Source organism: Balaenoptera acutorostrata, chromosome 14 (genome assembly GCF_949987535.1).
Source record: "Balaenoptera acutorostrata chromosome 14, mBalAcu1.1, whole genome shotgun sequence".
In the NCBI taxonomy this organism is placed as follows: domain Eukaryota; kingdom Metazoa; phylum Chordata; class Mammalia; order Artiodactyla; family Balaenopteridae; genus Balaenoptera; species Balaenoptera acutorostrata.
Window position 1 is genome coordinate 79,009,692 of NC_080077.1, and position 22,929 is coordinate 79,032,620.

The 22,929-nt window shown below is 35.5% G+C and overlaps 1 protein-coding gene across 4 annotated transcripts in view; it reads left to right on the forward strand.

Annotated features, from left to right (window-relative positions):
- PHIP (pleckstrin homology domain interacting protein) overlaps positions 1-22,929 on the forward strand; it is a 126,689-nt gene that overhangs the window by 23,468 nt on the left and 80,292 nt on the right. For all 4 annotated transcript variants that reach the window (XM_057528079.1, XM_057528081.1, XM_057528078.1 and 1 more), the window contains exon 7: positions 10,184-10,344. In XM_057528079.1, the coding sequence (XP_057384062.1) occupies positions 10,184-10,344 (161 nt within the window). The remainder of the gene's footprint in view (positions 1-10,183; positions 10,345-22,929) is intronic.

Genomic DNA, 22,929 nt, shown 5'->3' on the forward strand with positions numbered 1-22,929 from the left:
AATGCTTTATCCATTAGTCTTGTTACCACCTGTGTCCGTTTGTTGATTTGGGATAGGAGCCTTTTGAATTATGCCCCAGTATAAGAACTCTAGAAACAGTAAAACATGGTGTGTTCTCTCAAGTTTATATCTTGCCAGATAAATACTTAAATTTGAGAGAAAATAGTTCCTTGAGAAAACCTTTGTAATCTTGTTGGCGCACTGATTTAAGTTTTTCTAAAATGAAATTTTGTTTTTGGAACCCTCTGATTTCTTTTGTAAAATCAGCTTTTGCTTTTAGTTATATACCTTCTGATCTGTTCTCTTTGTAGTCAAGAGATAAAACTGCAGTTATCCCAAAGCAAGTCTTTTACTATATTACTCCCACTTCTTTCTCCCTAAACAACTTCAACTTATTGTCCTTGGGAAATAGCCCAAAATGCCTGGCATAGCTTAGAAAGCACTTTGCAGTCCGCCTTGGACCTTCTTGGTCTCTCCCTTTGACGCTTGCCCCTTTGTGCTCCGTGTGCTTGTCACACCTGACTTCTTTATGTAGCTTGAGTGTCATGCTCTCTGCAGCTTCAGACCACTGCACATGCTCTTCCCTCCACCTAGGCAGAATATTCTCGCCTCCCACCAACATTCTCTGGCTGTTCAGTTTTCAGGTCTTAGTTTAAATGTCAGTGTTTTAGAGAAGTCAACCCTGACTCCCTGATATCCTCCTGCCCTATATGTTTAGGACCCTCTGCTGTATATTTCAAGATTTCCCTGTACCTTCTATTTGATGACACTTACCATTGTTATAAGTCCTTGTTTCATGTCTTTCTTCCCTGCTAAACTGCCATCTCCAGGACGGTAAGTTCTGTCTTTTCTTTTTCTGTTACATCCTTTAGCTCATACTTGGCCCATATAGGTGCTCTATAAATGTTTGTTGACTCGAAATTGAGTGATTAAAATGTTTGGGGAAAAAAAACAAAACTAACTTTTTATAAAAAATGAATTTTTATTGAAATAACTATTAAAATATTTTAAAATACTTAAAACTGAAAATATTATACCATTGTAGTATTTTCTGTATCATCACACTAGTTTCCAGGAAAGAAATGAGGAGGAAGAATAATACAAATCAAGCAATTGTAAAATTCTAGTAAATTACCATCCTAGTAATTGTAATGTCTGGTTTTTTGTTTGGTTTGGTTTTTTAGTGCTTATTTTGGTATTTGGTTTATGATATTTTTTGCTTAACTCTTGAAATCATTTTTTCACTTTCTGTATTTTATTTCAGTTAGTATTTGAGTTCTCCTTTTCAGACATTATTCTTATTTGTGATATCCGCTAAATCTTAAGAAACACGGTGTCTTTCAAATGGGAGTTACAGCTAAACATTGAATTGAATATGTAGAGATTTGGAGGGCAGCTACTGTGCATACTAATTATTTTAGATACAGTTGTAAAATAAGGAGAGAGGCTGTCTTGGACGTTATGACACCCAGGTAATTATTTCCCTTTACTCTTGCATTCTCTCTTGCCTCCCCCCCCCCCCTTTTTTTTGTGGACAGAAAAGCTAATTACAGGATTTTCCTTCAAATGTTGCAACCCCTTGTACTTTAAAGTTGGGACTTTTGTTCATTATAGTTACTGTTACAGCATTTTATTTGTCTTGTTCATATGATGGTTCCTTACTAGTTACTGGTGTAGTTATGATAAAGAGAGGAGATGGTGCTGTAGAAATAAACCAACCTGTGTTGAATTATTTCCCAGATTATCTCTGGCCCTCAACTTATGAATATTTGGTTGTAATTTCCTACTAATATCTATATTAGTAACCCCAGAAGAACTATTGTGTCGAGCTTTTCAGTTGTGGCTCTAAAGAGAATTAAATGTTAGAAGTTCCTCCTTATATGATTCCTTCCCAAATAAAATTGAACCTAAACTACCTTTGACATCCTTTACTTTAAAAACTTAATGGGAAAGATTTTAGAAACAAAACTTATAAACAAAATTGATGGCCCTTTGTATTTTATGGCTTTCGAATCAGACTAGATGTGAATTCTTTGTAGCATGTCATTCAGTCCATTGTCAAATAGGCAATGGTTATTCTCTGTAGTGTAGTATACATTCAAATACTTTAATATACTTAGTCTTTAGCGTTTCTTTTTTTATGATTAAATGAATTTAAATTCCTTGCATCTTTATCCCTGGACCTGTTTTTATCAGTCTTGAATTTAAGTTAATCTCCTTAGACAGTTCATATTTTTCATATTGCTCTTTTGACCTCCTAGAGGTAGATTGAGCTATACTTTATTTAATAAAAAATTAATCAGGATGTATATATGCTCAATAGAGAAAACTTGGAAAATAGAACAGCTCAAAAATTAACCAGTCTCACTGGTTGTCTGTTATTAATACTTTTGCATGTTCCCTCTCAGTCTTTTTTTCTAATATTTGTCTACCTAGCCAGCATGGTAAGAGTGCACTCTTTGGAATCAAACAGCCTGAATTCAAACCTGGGCTTCACCTCTGGGAAAGTTACGTTTTGTCCTTCAGTTCCGTTATTGGTAAGGAATATCCCCAGTAAGGGGATAATAGTAGTAGCCGTATTAAAAGATGTGTGAGGATTAAATGAGAATATATGTAAAGTTCCTTGAACAGTGCCTGGCATGTAGTAAAGTACTCTGTAAATATTAGCTATTATTTTCCAGATCTGCTACACATCATAATAGTTTTCCACAGCTTTTTTTTCTCCCCACCACAAGCACAGCAGATAAGACTTTTTTTCTATCAGATTCTTGAAGTCCCAGTAAGAACCTCTCTCTCTAGCTTCAGTCCCTGGTGACTTTCGTCTTCCTTTATATGCATTTTCTCAAGATATGTGATTCTTGGCTTTAGCATAAGTTCTTTTTTAGAAAATTATATAGCTGTTTTTTGTGATCTGCATGGTTGCATCATCTCCTTTTCATTCCAACATTTTTGTGATTCTTAAAAAAAAATAAAATTTTATGTATTTTCATGCGTTAGCAAATACCTTATACCACACAATACTTTAATTCATGGAAATCACCAACACCATATAGAGACAACTTTTTGGGCTCGTAGTGAATTTGGAAGGTTATTTCTATAGAAATTGCCCTCTGAGTGTCTGATCGTGGATATATGCGGCAGCATTTTGTTGGGAAAACTAATTATTGTCTAAAGAGGTAAATCATTTTGGAATTTGTTTTCACATGGTCTTGCTTACATGTTTATCATTATTTTTGTACAGGCGTACCTCAGAGATATTACGGGTTGGGTTCTAGACCACCGCGATAAAGTGAATATCACAATAAAGCAAGTCACACAAATTTTTTTGTTTTCCCAATGCATATAAAAGTTATGTGTACACTGTACTGTAGTCTTTTAATTGTGCAATAGCATTATGTCTAAAAAAAAATGTCGATGTCTTAGAAAACAATGCTGTTGGAAAAATGGTGCCAGTAGACTTGCTCAGTGCAGGGTTGCCACAAACCTTCAATTTGTAAACAGAAACAAAACGCAGCAGTACCTGCAAAGCGCAGTAAAGCAAAGCACAGTAAAATGTTTGTAGTTCACTTAAGTTTAGTTCTGTAGGTTTCCAAACTTTGGAGAGCCTTTATTAACACAGATTCTGGAGATTAAAATAAAATCTAGGTACTGATTATCCAGAATCCACTCTCTTCTGTACTTTAATTTAGGAACTGTTTATATGGTTATTAATTATAAGTTACAACTACTTTTGCATTTTATTTACAGAAACTCTGGGAGCTTTCCAGGTGTTTCCTTTAACCAGAATCAGAGAAATAAAATTTTCAAAATATAGTACAAAAATGAATCTAATAAAGAATTTTTTTAAAAATTAAAATCTTCTAGTAAAATACTCTGATGTTCCCTATCTGAATACTCTTTTTTCTGTTATCAGAAAAGGGTCTAGGTTGCACCTTCTGAAATTATGTATTCTTTCTTCTTTTTGCCTCCTCATTTAATTCTTCTACTGCCACAAACATTAATTCTCCACGTTTTGGCGTCTACAGCCACATGCCTCTCCTTGCATTCATTATGCTGCCAGCAGGGCTCTGCTTTCCTGTGCTGGCAAAAGTTGTAGGCCCTAGTCCTGGGCCCTCCAGTTCTGATTGTTAAGGGGGAACAGCTTTCCTGCACTGGTCTAGATATTGTACAGCATGTTACGTTGTTTATAAGAGTTAAAACAACAACAGCAAAAAACCCTAACTTGTGCATTTTTGTTAATTCATAGTAATTTTAGTTTTTTTCCCCAATTCATCTTTTTTAACAATGGCTAATTTTGATCTTGGGTAATTTATTGCAGTTGCACCATGTGCCCTTGTCAGTTTTTGTTTATTGATTGATTGATTGGCCATGCCATGCGGCTTGTGGGATTTTAGTTCCCCGACCAGGGATTGAACCTGGGCCCTCAGCAGTGAGAGATTGGAGTCCTAATCACTGGGCCGCCAGGGAATTCCTCCGTTTTTTAAAGTACTTAGCAGGATGGTCTTGGAGGATATTATGCTAAGTGAAGTAAATCAGAGAAAGACAGATACTGTATGATGTCACTTATATGTGGAATCTAAAATAATTCAACAAACTAGTGAATATAACAAAAAAAAAAAAGTAGACTCACAGAGAGAACAAACTAGTGGTTATCAGTGGGGAGAGGGAGGGGGGAGAGGCAATGTAGGGGTAAGGAATTAAGAGGTACAAGCTTATGCATAAAGTAAGTTATAGGATATATTGTACAACACAGGGAATATAGCCAATATTTATAATAACTATAAATGGAGTATAGCCTTTAAAAATTGTGAATCACTCTATTGTACACCTGTGACATATAATATTGCATAACAAGTATACTTCAACTTTAAAAGATGGAAGAAAACAAAGTACCTGTCAGAAGGAGGAAACCTTTTGGAGGGAGGTGATAATATTTCTGCTTTAGTTCTTTCTTATTTGCAGAGATTTTGTCACATATTTTTCTAATATGCTCAAAAATGTAGTCACTAAGGTTATTGCAGATGCTCTTTTCTGGCAGCTACCCATTTTTTCCCCCGTGAAACTTGGTTCAAATGATACAGATTTGTATAGTGAGGAAAACTGAGGTAAATCTGCTTATGTTTATCTTTTTCTAAAATCATCTGCTTTGAAAACTTCGGCCCAGCTATAGGACCAAAGTACCGTGTTCCTGGATAGACAGATGTCAGTTGTTTATAAGTGAATGAAATTAAACTTACATTTCCAACAAAGTAGTTTTTTTTTTTTTTTAACTTTTCAGTAGTCTTCAAATTAGATAATAATAAATCAGGAGTAAGGTTTTTTAAGAGGACACATGAAGAAGAATAGCCAGATAAAAACTAAAATGCCATTAATTATAAATTAAAAATTTTGGCACTGGCATATAAATAGACATGCCATCAGCAACCTAGCACAGAAATATATATAAGATAATTTAATAGGATAGAGAAGGATTAGTTAGTGAAAAGACTGGAACAGATAGTTGATTAGGGGAATCTTTAGAGACTCACCTAGTAACATACACTAAAACTCCAAATATTAAGTAGTTAAGTGAGAAATTTAAACCACAAAAAAGTAAAAGAAAATGTAAATGGGTATTTATTGTACCATTGGCTGGTAGAAGAACCTTCATATTAAGGTACTAGAACAAGTTACAGAAGAAAAGAAAAATATTGATAGAATTGGCTATATAAGTGTGAAATCGTGAGATGTCACAGAATAGCATAATATGAAAACCAAGTATATTTGTGGAAAATGTTTCTGGAAGTATATCTTGAGAAATCGAAGTAGAGAGAGAGTAACTTGCTTAAAATCTCCACAGTGTCAAATTTAAGTACAAGTCTGTCAAACTTAAAGCCTAGCTTTTATTTCATTAAGGAATATGGCATAGCTATATTAAAATGCTGTTTATGAGGGAAGTCTCTGCAAAATTTTATGTGATTGCTTTAGGTGGTAGAGTTATGTAGACTTTATGTTCTTATTTTCTACATTGAGTATACATTAGTATTATGATTAAAGAAATAAATCAATTCTTGAAAAATTATTTGGTGTGAACTAGGAAGAAATGGCTTGTGGGGGAATTTTATTTATCATTTTATTACCTAGAATGTATCCACAGAAGTAATAGTTAAGACCCTACTGGCTAGATATATCTAGTTATATACAGTAGTTACATCTAACTTTAAGAAATCATGGGCCTTTTGTTTATCTTTAGTAATTAGTTCTATAGACTTGTGCATGGTAGACTTTGTTTCAAAGACTGTTCTGAGTGATTTGCTACAAATGACACTGTTCACTATTTTGCTCCTTTTCTCTCTTCAGAGAGACTGATACTTCAGATGGATAACAGTGATTTCTGGAAGTTTTATTTCACTTTACTGGTCTGTTCCCTCAGAAAACATTGAGTAAATATTTTTACCTATCCCTTTCCCTCCAAATTAAGTAAATTTAGCAGGGCAGTTGAAATGAAGAACTGTTTAGAGATACTTTGAATCTATAATCTGTCCAATAAAGAAATCCATTTTTGTTTTATTTCCTAAACCAAATTGTTTTATTGATGTATAATTAATTTATTAAATCCACCAACTATATATTATCAACAAAGTGCCAGCCATCATTGTCAGCTTTTAGGCTAATCAAAGAACAAAACAGGTAAAAAATCCTGCTCATGTGGAGCTTATTATGTTGTAGTGGGGGGAGGCAGGAAATAAACAGTGAACATAATTAGCAAGTAAAAGGTGATAAGTGATGGAAAAAGAACAAATACTGAGCTACATAGAGGGGGATCAGGAGTAATGGGTGGTGTTGGGTGGGTTGTAATTTTCAATAGGCTGATCAGGTTCCACTTCATTGAGAAGGTGACAGGCATCTGAGGAAAGATTTGAAGGAGGTCAAGGAGTTAGCTATATGTGGGAAGAGTTTTCTGGCCAGGGGGAACAGCTGGCGCAAAGACCCCAAGTCAGGAGCATACCTGATGTGTTGGAAGAATGGGGGAGATTAGAATGGTTGGAGCAGACCAAGTAAAGGGGTCAGAGAGGTGTAATGGGGGACAAGATTATGCAGGGTCTTGGTAGGCTGATGCATAAGGAATTTGGTGTTTATTCTGAATCAAGTGAAGAACATTGCAGTTTTGAACACAGGAGTGATACTATAGGGCAACCAGTTAGGTCGCTTTTAAAATTAAAAATTTTAAGTTTAAAATTAAGATTCACTCCTTAATAGAGAAGATGACATTTAAACTGGCCCTGGAGGGTAAGAAAGAATTTGCCAAGTGAAGAAGATAGAGATTTGCTTTGGCAGGCTTAATTTTAACAATATTTCACATCACCATACTTAATGAAAATAAATGTACTTTTAAACCAAAGTCATACATGTTACTTGATTTAAGGTTAAAAGTATAATAATGTCATATAAAGAACTTATTCCTTTGTGACCTCTTATATCTGTTTAACCATGCTCGTTTTAAAAATTGATGTTCTAGTTTAATAAAATTTAAGGAGTTCCTATAATCCAAGAGATATTTCCTTTTCACTCAAAAATCCAATTAGTCTATTAAGAGTTTCTTTTGAAAGTAAATGATTGCCATTTACCTTTCTGCCATAAAACTGTAAATTTAATTGAACCATCTTGTGTTTCTTCTTATTAACTGAGATTCATTTATATACTTTTTTATTTAAAAGGCTCTACCCTCAGTTGTAGGAAATACGAATAAGAATAAGACAGAATTTCTGTCCTTAAGGTACTTAAGATCTGGTAGGGGAGATAAGACATGATGAAAATGGTGTAGTTAGAGAAAATGTGAGTTCATTGAATGGGAGTCCTACAACATCCTCCTCTCTTCGTTTATAAAAATTCTCTACCTGTTTGACCTGGTCAGGCCATCTTCAAATCCAGTCTCCTCAGTTGAACTTCAACTATTGAACCATACTTATATTTTCTTCTCTAAATCCCTGTATCAAGTTTGAACCACCAACTTATTACCTGGGAACTCCGCATACTATATGTCATATCTTTTAGTACTGTTGTACAAGTTTGTAAATTGGGTGAGAGCAAGGACTCTGCTAGGTACCTTTTCCCTTAGGATGCAGTCATAGTATAGATATCTAGTAGTTAATTGGTAACCAAATATAACATAGGGTAGCGTGGAATATAGTTTTAACTATAAATGTATTTCACTTAATGTTGTTTCTGAAAAGTTTTACTTGAAACGTTGACTGTAAAGTAACTTTTCGAAAGGGATGTTCTTTTTCTGTCGATTCTTAAAATGAAAATAAAGATTTAATCCGAGTTTAGGTAAAGATTCAGTAAAAACTATGTTTAAGAGAGTAGTAACATTTTCTCTTGAAGTATTTTTTGCTTTATCAACTCTGAATTATAAATAGTCTTTATAACAAATTCATCTAAAAAAATTCTGACATATGTAAAAGTGCCTGATCATCATTAAAATAATGGTTTTGATTTTGTAGTTATCTCCAACAATCATTTTTATTCCTGAACAGTGTTAAATATTTTTTTAAAATTTGACATTTTGAGAATTTTGTAAATTTTGTATGGAGGGAATTAAACTACGTCTCGGTAACGCAGCACTGTCAACATTTGTGTTACATGTCATCACTTATTTTCTTATAAAACAGACAATAAGTGAGATGTCATTGATCCTTAGTGTTTGGATAAGATCATTTGAGTTCTCGTTTGGCAGGACAGTTGATGCCTGTGGTTTTGTGTGATCTTTGCTCCAAATCAGTTTGGAGCCAAAGCACAGGAGGATGTCTTTCACCAGGCCATTTCTATGCATAAGGAAAAATGTATCAGGGTTTATTAGAAACTTACTGAATCACTGTTATTGTATAACTAGTTTAAGCCTAAATATGCTAATTAACAACTTTCAACATTTGTCTTAGATATCGCAGATGTTGAAATAGATTGTATCATAGGACTTGTATGCTAACAGCAAGAGATGTACTCTATCAGGATATAAAATGATTGATGTAGTAAAAGAACATATAAGCATAATGTAATTATTCCTTGAATTATTATTACTTTAGAACCTGCAAAGTATTCTTCTACGTATCTCCTCACCAGTCCCCAAAATTTTCCTTTTTGCTTGCAAATGTAGTGTAAGCCAAACATTTATTGTATGTGAATAAAATAATAAGCACTGAGATTCTTTATGATACGTCTGAGATATTTGTATTTCATCAACTTTAGGGCATAATTGTAGGCTCTAAACCTTGGTTAAATAGTACTTTGTACATATATTTAATTTTCTTTGGGACTAAATTTAAGTGAGAAACTAGTGTTTATTCTGTCCAATGTAGATGGCAGTCACAGTCAGAAAAAAAGCCTCGTATTTAAAGATAATCTACAGGTGAATAATGTGCCTGCAGATCAGTCAACATGTATTTATTGAGTGCCTTCTTTGTCTATAATTATTGGTATAGAAAATAAGTACAGTAGTAATTTAGATGGAAAAGAACATTTTGGGCTGGAGTCAGCATCTCAGGCTTTGGGACAGAAGATAAATTTCAGTCATATCTTGAAAGATGGTTGAAATGGGTGAGGTGAAAAAAGAGAGCTCTAGGTTCTAGAAAAGGAATCATTATGCAGGTCTTTGGCAAGATCCCCAGTTTAATTATTTTTTTTTAAATAATGCAACAGATTATTCCTCTGTCTTCATTTGTTGCAGAGTTTTTAAAAACATCATTCAGCGTGTCATATTTAGAGTGTTCACGAATTCGCTGGTTGATGAAAAGTAAAAATCACTGGATCCAGTTTTAACTGCTTTTGTAAGAAAACCTATCTCATAGGGGCCTTTGAAAGAAATAATGTCATATAAAGTGATTCTGGTTTTTAAAGAGCACTAGCCAGAGAGTATAGAAGTCTGAGTTTTAATCCTAGCTTCATGCCTTACTTTGTGACTTCAGACAGGTCGTTTAACTGAATTTACTTGTTTGTAAAGTGAAGATGATAGTGCCTGACTTACTTCAGGTGAAATAATGGGCTCTTATTGACTATTTTGAAGACTTTTAACTAGGAGCCGTATACCTTAGAAGGCATCTTTATTTTTACCAACATATGAGAAACTGAAATATGTGAATTCATAAAAGAGGATGATTAAGAAAATTAATTTCTGAATGATACTTATTTCCCCCCCTTTTCTTGGTAGCGGATACTTTGTTTTCAAGGAAGCTGAATGGAAAATACAGGCTTGAGCGACTGGTTCCCACTGCAGTGTATCAGCACATGAAGATGCATAAAAGAATTCTTGGACACTTGTCGTCTGTGTACTGTGTAACTTTTGATCGAACTGGCAGACGGATATTTACCGTAAGTAGTTTTTAAAGTATTATCTTAATTCATATATGGAATTGCAGAAACATTGCTTAAAGTTGAACTTCGAAATAAAACCTTTGTTTTTTCTTTTAATGAAAAACTAGAAATTCAGGTAAATTAGCTTACTGTAACAGAAGGTTTTACTTAAAGTTGGACTTCAGGTTTGGAACATTCTTGAAAGACATGTTGTAGCACAGTTACAGTTATGGTCCTCGTGGATAAGTGTAATTCCCAGCATTATATGAAATAATGCAGTGTGACCTTTTTAAAAATGTCATACAGTAGTTTTAGTTCTAAACCAAGGACATTTCACCCAAAGTGTGTTAAGCAAATTAGGGGAGTCTAAGAAATTTCCCTTAAAGTGGTGATAGAAAAAATTCTGAGCATATGTAACATTTTCTCCTTTTACCTTTTATCCTTAGCACCTCATTCTTCAGTTTATCTCATGTGTTCAGAGTCTCTTAGGTTTGTTTGTTACTGTTTCTTTTAACTTGTTGAATGGAGAAAACAGAGCTTTTCAGCTTTAAGGGAGAAAATTGCTTTTGGAAATATTTCAATTTATTTTTAGGTGCCTTGACTATTATATCCACTAAGGGTAATACTTACTACACTATTATGGTTGTACTTACCATTAAATACTACTTATATTAAATACTCTGCTGAAGATACACACTCATTCACAGGATTCCTAATTTTAAATGGGAAATGGAAGTTAACATGGAAATTCCTATCTCTGTCTTCGAAGAGAGCAGCTGCGAATTTTACACAGTCACAACAATTATAGATTCCTCTTTTAAGTAAATATGCTTGTAAACTGAGATTTATTTATGTCTCCTTTCTCTCCTTTACCCGTTCACCCAGTCCTCTATAAAACAGCTAAATGGCAGGGTGTGGGAAAGGATTTCCATACATATCTTTTCCCCTGTTCTAGAATCCACTTCAGGCGTTTGCAGATTATTTCCTACATTAGTATTCTCCCTTTCACCTTCTCTTTTTTTTTTTTTTTTTTCACGTTCTCTTTTATCTCTGCTGTTCTCTATGAAGCAGAATAAAACTGAAATTTAAAAAATTTTCTGATGGGTTATTATTTTTAGAGTGGGGAATAGTTATCCCTATATTGTCTAAAATCCTTGATATACCTGCAACAGTAATTTGCTCTCACATGGTAATGGAAAATTACTTACAGCCTTTTTGAGTTCAATATATTATCATTTAAATTTAGCTCTCAAAACATAAAGTAAATTTGGCATCTCTAATGTTCAAAAGAATTCTTTCAAAAATAGTAATAAATTGAAAGAATGAGAAAGATGCATTACATTGTGTTTATACTTCATTTTGGTGAGTATTAAGTTATGCCGTTGCACTGAGATTATAAAAAATATATAACTTCTTACTTAATTTTTGATGTCTGTAAAGTACCTTGTGGGAATTCTTTCTTTGAAAATGAGAGGGATGGTAAACATTTGATTGTCGTACTTTATGAAGCACTGTGTATGTGTTGATTTGAATTAGACACATAATCTCCTACAACTTTTTGAGGGAAAAATGCAGTGAGACAATACACTGTTGCTGGCTTATGAATTTAGTAGAGTAATAGGCATAGAGTTGGGCGGGCACTCTGAACCAGGGGTTAGTAAACTACTTCCCGTGGGTCAAATCCAGCTTGCCACCTTTTTTTTGTAAATAAAATTTTATTCAAACACAGGCACACTCAGTGGTAGCTTTTGTACCACAACAGCAGAGTTGAGTAGTTATGACAGAGACTGTATGGCCTGAAAAGCCTAAGATAATTGTTATCTGGCCCTGTACAGAAAAAAATTGCAGCCCTTGTTCTAGATACGTAATTCCTACTTTTAAGAGCATTGAATGATATGTGAAGAGGGAAGCGATTTTCTGATTGTTTTCCTTTAGCTGAAGATGCATAAATAAAGACAGAAAATTATCACTGTACTATTTTATATGGTCTTATCAAGAGTCTAAAAATGTTGATGTTTTATGTATGTGATATAATTTGCTAATTGTGCCAAACTTATAGTCTCATTTGTAATTTTTTACTGGTGATTTGCAGTTACAAATTCCAAAATGTTGCCTTGTGACAAGAAATGCAAAGATATGAGATCACTGTTACTTAAAATTTCTTTGTATTTTTGTGATTATCACCTTGAGTTAGAGTACATATGTGTTCACTATTCATGTTATTTTATTCCACTGGGAACACATTAGCCACTAACAAATGCTTTGAAAACCAGTCTTGAAAACTGATAGGATAAGACTTTAGGATAGTAGATTATGACTGAACAATGAAAGATTCCTGTGAGAGAGTGACACGCTGTTGTTATTTATTGGAATAACAATTCAGTAATGGACAGCTCAGTATTTCCTTTTTATGTATTTGGTATCCGAAGACCTTGCACACTTATTATTAAGTTCTAGTGTTAGGTATATTTGAAAACTTTTTCCAAGGGACTCATTCCCAGGGACTTTTGAGTCCTTTCTGGGGAGGCACAGCTGGAGGCACAGCGGGAGGCACAGCTGGAGGCACAGCGGGAGGCACAGCTGGAGGCACAGCTGGGGGCACAGCGGGAGGCACAGCGGGAGGCACAGCTGGGGGCACAGCGGGAGGCACAGCTGGGGGCACAGCTGGGGGCACGGCGGGAGGCACGGCGGGGGGCACGGCGGGAGGCACGGCGGGGGGCACGGCGGGAGGCACGGCGGGGGGCACGGCGGGGGGCAGTATAGTCCTGTGGTTAAGAGCATCAGCTTTGGCTTTAGGGGGCTCTTAGTTCAACGCACAGCTTTACCACTTCCTAGCAGTGCAGCTTTACCAAGATTACCTCACCCTTTTAATCTACAGTGTTCTCAGCTGTTAAAAAAAGAAGGAGGGAAATAGATAATAGTAGTACCAATCCCACAGGATTTTTGTGGGATTGCATGAAATGATGCATGCAGTTAGTATAGAACAAGATATACAGGAAGCAGTTATTACGTTTCACTTGCTGCTTTTAATTTTATAGATGGATTTAAATAAATTGTTTCCATTTTATTTTCTTACCTAACTAAAATCTAATTTATAAATGCTATACAAGATTGAAATCATTGTGATTGATAAGTGAAATTCTGTGTTAGGAAAATTTTCCAGTATTTTGTACTAGGATATTTTAGTAATGGACATTTCCCAGTAGAATAATGAGAAGAACCCAGGGAGGAAGGTAGCATAATTACCAAGTCAGACTGCTCCCTAATTCTCTCTCTTTCTTAGTTTTCTAAATTTTTTTAAATTGATTTCAGAATCATTGCATCAAATAATATTTACCAAAGAAAAGCAGAGTTAATGAATTCTCTCAGTAGTAAGCCATTCACTCATAAAAGTATGTTGAGGACCATATAAAAAGATTTCCCCTCTTTTTTCAGAAACATAAAATGTACCTCTTCAAATTAAGGCAAAAGAGCATAAGCTGTTTATATAAATTCAGTAATTTATAATAAAGACTATGAGTTTATGCACTCCTTTAATGAACTTCAGTCTTTTAGGAGGTGGACACTGTTCTAAAAGCTTAGGATATAGAAATGACAGACATAGTATCTGTCCCTGGAGAGTTTGCAGAGAGTTAACACACAATATTGATACAATGTGATAAGCCTGCTAGAGGCAGCACAAGATGCTGAGGTGTACCATAGGAGAGAGGTACCTAGTTCAGTGTGTGGTAGGAGATGGTAAGAGAAACTTCCTAGAGGAGTGACACCTCAGCTGAGCTAGGTATTCCAGAGTTAGGGAAAGGCATTTACAGTCATTGGGAGAACGTAACATGCAATCGTGTGTTATTGGACATGGCAAAGAATAAATATGGACCACTGCTAAGCAAGAGCTAGAGATATTGTTGCAGGACAAAATCATTAAGATTCTTTTGTGACATGAAGGGATGTCTTTCCTGAGGGCATGGAGCAAAAGTGATGGATTTAGACAGAAGAGTGAGCAGAATTTATCTTTTTAATGATCTCTTTGGCATTATTGTAGAGGATGGATCGAAACTAAGTCTTTATACGGAGGTATTGGTGAAAAGGTTCTAGCAGTGATCCATGAAAGATTCACAGTGGAAGTAGGAATGGAATTAACAGATTAAAAATAGAATCTCTAGGATTTAAAAGCTTCATTTGAATGTAGGGAGGAATTGAGAGGGAATAGTATGGAATGACATGTTTTTTAACTTGTGTGACTGGTTAGAAAGTCGTGTCACTTACTGTGGTAAGGATTTAAGTGGAGAAGTTTGTGAAGGTTGGGACATGTTGAATTTGAGATACTTATATAGATTGCCAAATAGAAATGCTCAACAGGTTGTGGGAGCTCAGGAGAGAGATGTAGGCTAGAAGATTGAACTGGGGAATCATTGAATATGAAAATTGATTTTTTTACCTCATATGTGTAATGTACAAAGGCTGAAACTTCAACTTTAAAGCAAACTAAAGAAGAGGAGAGGAGTCAATAATTAAGACTGAGAAAGAGCTGCCTAAGAGGCTGGGAGAAAAATAGAAAAAGAAGTGGTGTCTTAAAAGCCAAAGGATTAGTATTTCACGAAAGGTAGAAAAACCTAAAGTAAAATTAGAACTGAGGGCTTCCCTGGTGGCGCAGTGGCTGAGAATCTGCCTGCCAATGCAGGGGACACGGGTTCGAGCCCTGGTCTGGGAAGATCCCACATGCCACGGAGCAACTGGGCCCGTGAGCCACAACTACTGAGCCTGCGCGTCTGGAGCCTGTGCCCCGCAACGGGAGGGGCCGCGATAGTGAAAAGGCCCGCGCACCGCGATGAAGAGCGGCCCCCGCACCGCGATGAAGAGTGGCCCCCACTTGCCGCAACTAGAGAAAGCCCTCACACGAAAACTAAGAGACCCAACACAGTCATAAATAAATAAATAAAATAAATAAATAAAGTATTAAAAGACTACCTTTATAAAAAAAAAAAAAAAATTAGAACTGAAAGGCATCTTTTGGATTTGGCAAGGCTATTAATGAACTTAAGAAAAAATGTTTTATTTTAGTTTTACGGGTAGAAGTGAGATTCTAATGCACAAAGGAAGGATTGGGAATTGAAGAATTAGAGACGGTATAGATTAATCTTTCAAAACTTGACAATTAAAAAAATAAGCTGTTTTCCAAATGTGGTGTATTACCACTGAACATACTTTTATTGTATTGTATTGTCCTCTGTGTTGCAGTGAATTTGTTTAGATGTCTGTCTCTATTAAGTTGTGAGCTTCCTAACAACAAAGCCTTTTTCTTAAACCTTTTTAGGTCTGTAGTGCTTTACAGAGTATCTGGTGCATACAGTAGGCAAACAACAAAAAGATGAATGAATGAACCAGTCAGTTAGAGATACAGAAGTGAATAATGTCCTTTCGTGTAAGAAACTTCTGTTAGGGAAGGTATATACAAAAATGTCTGTAAGACAAATTCCCTTCTTCTACTGTGCTTCATTTACACTGGTCTTTTTCTGTGTTTCAAACTTGCAAAGCCCATTTATGGCTTAGAGCCTTTGTACTAGCTATTCCCTTTGCCTGGAATTGTCTTCTCCAAAATATTCCTGTGGCTGATTCCTTTTTTGGCAGCTCTGTTCAAACACTGCTTTCTTAGAGACTTTTCCCTGACTACCTTCCTTCCTCATACTCCATCATTGTCTATCACGTTACCTTACTATATTTTTCTTATACTATCTGTCACTGTCTGAAACTCTTATTTTTAAAAATTAGCTTTTATTGCATTTTCTTACTAATAAGCTCCATGAGGACGGATAGGACCTTGACTGAGTTATGACCACTGATTAAAGTAGGCATCCGTGAGTTATACTGATGTAAATAAGTAAATAAATAATTAAGTGAGAAAGAAGGGAAAACTCCTATTTACAGTGGAATGCCAACTGATAATTGTAGAAAGAATGGTGGTTTGGCAACTATCATAGTGGTGGTTGATTCATTTGTGTGTTGTTGCTGGAGGCTAAGACTGGTAGATGCTGGTTTAAAGATCTTAGCATAATCTTGTATATGTTCCCCCAAGATACCAAGTTAATTAATTAAAAGGGGAAAAAGTGCAACTTTCCAGGGGAGAAACATGGGAAACATTAACAAGACAAAGTTATTAACTTTACTAGTGGTGGGATGGGTTGACATTGTGTATCCTCTGAAGTGGTACACTGAGGAAAACACAACATCTTGTCTGTGGGATTCCTACCAGGACAGTATGATCTGTGTCTGGTCATTAATGAACATTAGACAGACTGAGGTTCAGGGTCATCCTATAGATGTAAGGTGTGTATTCTTTATAAACTTCTGAGGACATGAAACACAGAGAAAGCCTCAGGAAATACTCCAGATTGAAGAGACTGAAATGACAATACAACTAAAATTTAACATGTTGCTGTATGGGGTCCTAGGCCAAAAAGGAAAAGGGAACGTTATCAGGATAGTTGACAAAATTTGAATGGGGCCTGTGGGTTGGATGGCAGTTTTATCAATATTGATTTCCCAACTTAGGTAGACGTGTGTCTTTGTTTTAGAGGAATGCACACTGGGATATTTAGAAGTGACAGGACGTCAAGTCTGCAGCCTACTATTAAATGGTGCAGAAAAACACTAATGGGCGGGTGTGTGTGTGTGTGTGTGTTATATGGAGAGAAAGGAAAGAAAGGTGGTGATGGAGCTGATGCAGTGAATTGTTAATAGTTGATGAATCTGAGTGATGGAAGACATTGGTACTGCTCTTGAAACTTCTGTAAATTTGAAATGCAAAATTACTTTTTAAAAGTACATGGGGGGGGTAGCGTAGGGATGATACTGTATATTCAGTAAGTTTGGTAGTAATGGAAAGGAGAGCTAGAGTACAGTGATTTATAGGAAGGTAAAGTTTTGAAAAACTGGGTCAAGGGTAAGGAACTAGGAGCGCAGATATGAGAGGAGATAATTGATGTACAGTGGTCTTTATGGAGGATAGATAAATGAATAAATAGATAAAGAGCAGTTTATTTGGACTATTTAGAAAGATAGATAATTAGGTTTTACAATGAACAGATTCTGCTTTTCAAGGTGAAATATTTTATCTGATAAGAGTCTTGGTTAGGGGGTGGGACTGGGTTCTAGAGGTGAGTGATCAAACCTGGTAATAAGGAAAGAGTGATGAATGGGGGGAAGAGGATTGCTGATTAGCCTTAGCCTTCCAAATGAACAGGAGTTATGAATTTGCAGTGTTGCAGATTTAGTGTCCTTGTCTTCTTTTCCATAATGGTACTTGGCATCTGGGAGCAGGATAAGAGCAAGTGATGATTACATTGATACAAGTTTAGTCATTGGTGGGTTAGGTGGACAAGGGAGTGAGAAAATTTGGCGTGTGTTGAAATGATTGACACTGAAGTTTAGGGTAATTTGTAAGGGAAATGAAATAGGGGTCTGATAGATTGGTAAGAAAGAAAATCAATAGCCTCGTCTTGAAAAAAACATTGAACTAAATCTAAATTACAAGCAATTTTTAGCTGCCTGAATAGGCTACTTTTTAGCCTGAAAAGAAAATGACATTATAGTATGCATAACCATATACATGGTGTTTTTAACATTTAATTCTGTTTGTTCTAATGACATCAAGAGGTGAAATCTGACTCATAAGCTGTGCAGCAGTAGCGAGAGAAATGAGAATTCTCTTTGTTGATTCTGCCAAGGACTGCCAAATTCTCCAAGACACTATAAGATTAAAAATCACCTAGTTTATCTTTGTGTCAAAGTAGTAATCTTTGGTTGGTCTCTTCAATTGATGCTTCTCTTTTAGCAGGGAAAGGTTTACAGATCTACTTTTTAATTTTAAGGTCGTCTGAGCAGAATCAACCTGCTGTACTGTTTCCAGACGTGTGCGGTTTTCTGCTCACAGAAGTCCACAATTCTTTGTCACTTACTGTTCCATCCTGTAGAGTAGTTTTCTTCATCATTGAATGGTTCACATAGTTGTTACCTCTAATCTTCTAGCTTTAGTTTAAATAAATAAATAAATAGCTCTTTAAAACTTGTCTTCCAGAAACTTTAAATTTGACCTTAGGTCCTGCTTTAGTTTTTACATAGAATTTAAGTGATTGAAGAAGGCCCTGTGTCTGAAGTTGTTTCATAAAATTTTCATATCAATAAGTAGGACGTTTTTTGTAGATTTTAAGGAACATTTTAATACCCAAATGCATGACAAAGTAGAAAGCCATGTCACAGAGACCTGTCGAAAACTTCCTTTACCAGAATACCAAAAGCAAATGTGTACAATACATTTATTGCCTGGGCTTAACTATAGAGAATGTCAGCGTTTGTTTTTATTTATCTGAAATTTGCCTCTCACGCTTTTTATTTTGAAGAAACTTTGCGTTTCCAAAAGGGATTCACAAAATAGGAACCTGTTTTAGATAGACATAAAATGAGAATTACCTGCAGTGTAAGAGATCTAGTTGTACGCTGGAAGGAAATGTCATTAGTGCCACCAGTCTACTTAAAAGTATTAAAGAAATAATGATTCCAGAGTAAATGTCTGATTCAGTTTCCTTCCTCTTGTCCTAAGCTACAGAGTATGTTGATAGTTTTAAAGGCACTTGCCTTAATCATTTTGTGTGTGTGGCTTTAGGTGTGGCTGTGGAATAAGAAAATTCATAGGGTACTTTAAATTCGTAAGTTTAGGCAAATCTAAATTTTGTTTTAAGTTCCACCCTTTATCAAGCCTTTTCACAAATAATACCTACACTGTTGTTTATTCAGGATAGAGATAAGGTGCTCTTTCAGCTTTCTTGGCTTTATCTTTGCATTGATGAGATGTCTTGACATTTAAGAGAAAGCAATGTAAATTTGGTATATCTCATTTGTTTGGGGATTTATGTAAGCTAAAGCTACTTGTTCTTTTTGTTATCTTTATACTAGGTTTGATGTAAACAGACAAATGATAACATATTAATGAGTACTCTTTCATGGTAATTATGACAATTTTACATTATTGAAAAGTGAAACTAATGATCCACTACTGTCTTATATTTGCTTGGCATTAACCACTAGTTAATATTATAATTTGATTAAAAAATGAATTCCATAAAAGCATCTTCAATTTTCACCAGTTCGTGTATTTCTTAAAACTTATCGTGGTTAAAATATTAGAGTGACTATGCCTTGTCTGCTTAAAATTCTTCAGTAGCTTCCTCACCAGGTTAAACTGAAACTCCCTAACAGGCATTTAAAACCCCTACCTTCTATTACCTTCCTCAGATAAAACCTTTCCAGCTTAATTTTTGTTTCTAGTTTCCCAGTTATACTTCGTACTCCCAACTTTTCTCACCTTACCAAATCCCCAGTCCTAGCAGCAACATCTAGATGTTACTGAAAATAAATGAATACTTCGTTTTCCCCTAGGCATTAGAACCTTGCTTAAAAAACTTGTCAATTGAGATTTTTTTCTAAAATCATGCTATCTAATTTTAGCAGGAAGTTCACTGTTGCTTTCAGGTTTTTTCCCTTTTTCTTATTGCTCTTAAAATTCCACCACATTTTCAAACTTTGCTCACCTTTTTTTGGTTCCTTCTTTGTTTCCCCCTTCTCCACTTGAAGGAAATGATCTTCAGATATTTGTCTTAACTTGCTAAGGTTAGAATCATCTAATTTCTCTGCTGCTTGCTTTAAAATTGCTGTCTCCACCATACCTCTTCCCCCTTCATGCAGCCTAGGAGCCTATGTGTCCCTCCTACCAAGGCTGACCCCTGTGCCTGTGTGGTCCATCTCTTTCTTTTCACCATTTAAATAACATTACTTTTGCTTTAATGTCCAATACTCTCTTTAAAGTTTTGATTGAAAACTAAAAATGTTCTACTCTTTGGTTTATTATTGACTTTACTAACATTTGAGGTAGGCTCTGGAAAGAAAGATCATTTGTTCAAATTCTCTGCATTTTGGTCCTTTTAAAAAGAGTAGTTTTATCAAAGTTTAGTTCATCCTTCCACATTCAACTTAAACACATTTATGGTGCTTTAAAAAATGTTTTCCGGGCTTCCCTGGTGGCGCAGTGGTTGAGAATCTGCCTGCCAATGCAGGGAACGCGGGTTCGAGCCCTGGTCTGGGAAGATCCCACATGCCGCGGAGCAACTAAGCCCGTGAGCCACAACTACCGAGCCTGCGCGTCTGGAGCCTGTGCTCCGTGACAGTGAGAGGCCCGCGCACCGCGATGAAGAGTGGCCCCCGCTTGCCACAACTAGAGAAAGCCCTCGCACAGAAACGAAGACCCAACACAGCCATAAATAAATAAATAAAAATTAAAAAAAAAAAGTTTTCCCAGTAAATTTGATTCTTCTTCTTGTCTGCAGTCCTTTTCAAACAATTATTTATGTATACTTGTATCTCTGATAGTCATTTTAAAAGAACTTAGTTGAATTTGTCAAATCATATTTAGTTTCACATTTCCATAAAAATAGATGAATGATCACAAGTAATGAATGATGAAATAGAAATTGCCTGAGGATGCTTTAGGGTTTTGTTTGAAATTCTGCCAGGAGTTCTGTGAGCAGGGATAAGGGTTGGGGACAGTATACTACTTTATATCATAGAAGAGGATAGTGAAGAGAGTGAAAATACGATGAAAAATTTCTCTCCTGCAATTTAATGGAAGAAAAGAAAGGTTAGTGGGGATACTACACACTATAGGGGGAATTGTGTACAGTGGTTTTTTTTAATACAAAAAAAAGTTTTGGTTTTTGGTTTTGCGGGGGTTTTTTAGTACTTGTCTAAATAAAGCAGAATTATAAAGTAATATTAAATTAGTGAACTTAATAAACTCAGTAGGAATATAGTGGGGACTTTTTGTTCAATTTTAATTAGTGAAAAGTCACTGGAAGCTGAGTTTAGATAACAGGTTACCCCTGTCCTTTTCATTAAAAGCTGGCATTTTGGTCAAAAAGATGTATGGGTTTTGTTTTTTGTTTTTGTTTTTTTCTGTTAACATGGAAAATATGTGATACACCTTCTATAGTAGGATATACAGCAGACTCTTAATTCAGATACATAAGAAATAATGAGATGACATGATTTTACTCTTTTCACATATTCTGCCTGTATTAGCATACTTAAAATTTTATTTTTGTTGTGAATGTAGGTCAGAGGCAAATACTGCCTTAGTTTTTAGAAGGTAAGCAAATTAAGTGAATAAATTGACTTAATTTGTGGAATTTAGAGAAATTGAGAGTTGAATAAATGTTTTAAAGCCTTTTTTGGTTGTCCAACAGGTACCTAGTGCACTTCTTTGTGCCAGCTGGTATTGTAGACCAGCTTTCTGGAAATCACAGTCTACACACAGGCTCCTTCTTCATTTCCCACAGTTGGCAGGGATGTAGTCCTCATCCTTTTTTTCCCCCAAATACCTATTGTAGCCATCTCTTCTAATCCTTCTCTTCTCTAATAACAATATTACCATTCTCTCCTGCCTGTACTAAGTTAACAACTTTCAATGGGCCTCCTACTTTCTTGCCTAATTCATACTGATGCCAAGATGATCTTTGGAAAACAAATCTGATCCTGATATTCACCTGCTTGATCACCTTAAGTGATCCCCATTACATACCATATTCCTTAGTATCCCATAAAAGGTCCTTCACAGTTTTTCCCTGACTTCATCCTCTTGCCTTCACCTCACACTTCAAGTTAGCTTACAGACTACTTGCAGTTCCCTGAACTTCTCACATTTTCATGCCTTTGGTCATACTTTTCTCTCTAGTTGCCATATGGAATATTTGTTCTTTTTAAAATAATAAGAATATTATTAGAATAAGAATACTACCAGCAACAAAAGCAGTAATAGTAGATAGTCCATATATATATATAAATATGTATATATATAGCTTTTACTCTGTGCCAGGCACTCCACCTTCATTTACTCATTTATTTTTTGCAACAACCGTATGAGGTAGGTGTAGATTAGAAGAATGAGGCAAAGAAGGTACATGCAACTCTTCCGAGGTCAAACGTGTAGAAAGAGGTTGCACCAGGTCCCATTCTCTCGCTTAATGGAATTCTAGATACGGTTGGATTTACTTCTGCCTTTTTACTAATAGTTTCTATTTGTCCCATCTCTTTCTTGTTCTTCTGCTTCTCTTTTACTGACTTGTGTTAGAGAGACATTTTTGATGTAATTTTAAATTCTTTTATTGATCTTTTAACCATTTTTTTCTTGACCTCTAGAGTCTGTGCTCTTAAGCTGCTACATTGTATTGACTGTCCAAGCATCACTGCTTCTGGATTCATTTCCAGATTCTACCTCTCCACATTTGAGGAAAAACAGACTGCTCTCCTTTTAGATCTCTACTGATTAACAGTATGGGACTTAGGACATGTTATTGCATTTATATTCTTCTGTCTTGCTTCATAAGGACAGGAATACTATGTCTTTATTCATCACCCTTGAATCTCCAGTGTTGGGCACATATTTAATCGCAAGGCAAATGGATAAATGAATGCATGAATCACTGAATTTTAAAAGGGAACCTTGGAGATCATCCAGTTTAACTTCCTTATTTTATAGATGAAGAGCCTGAGATTAAGTGA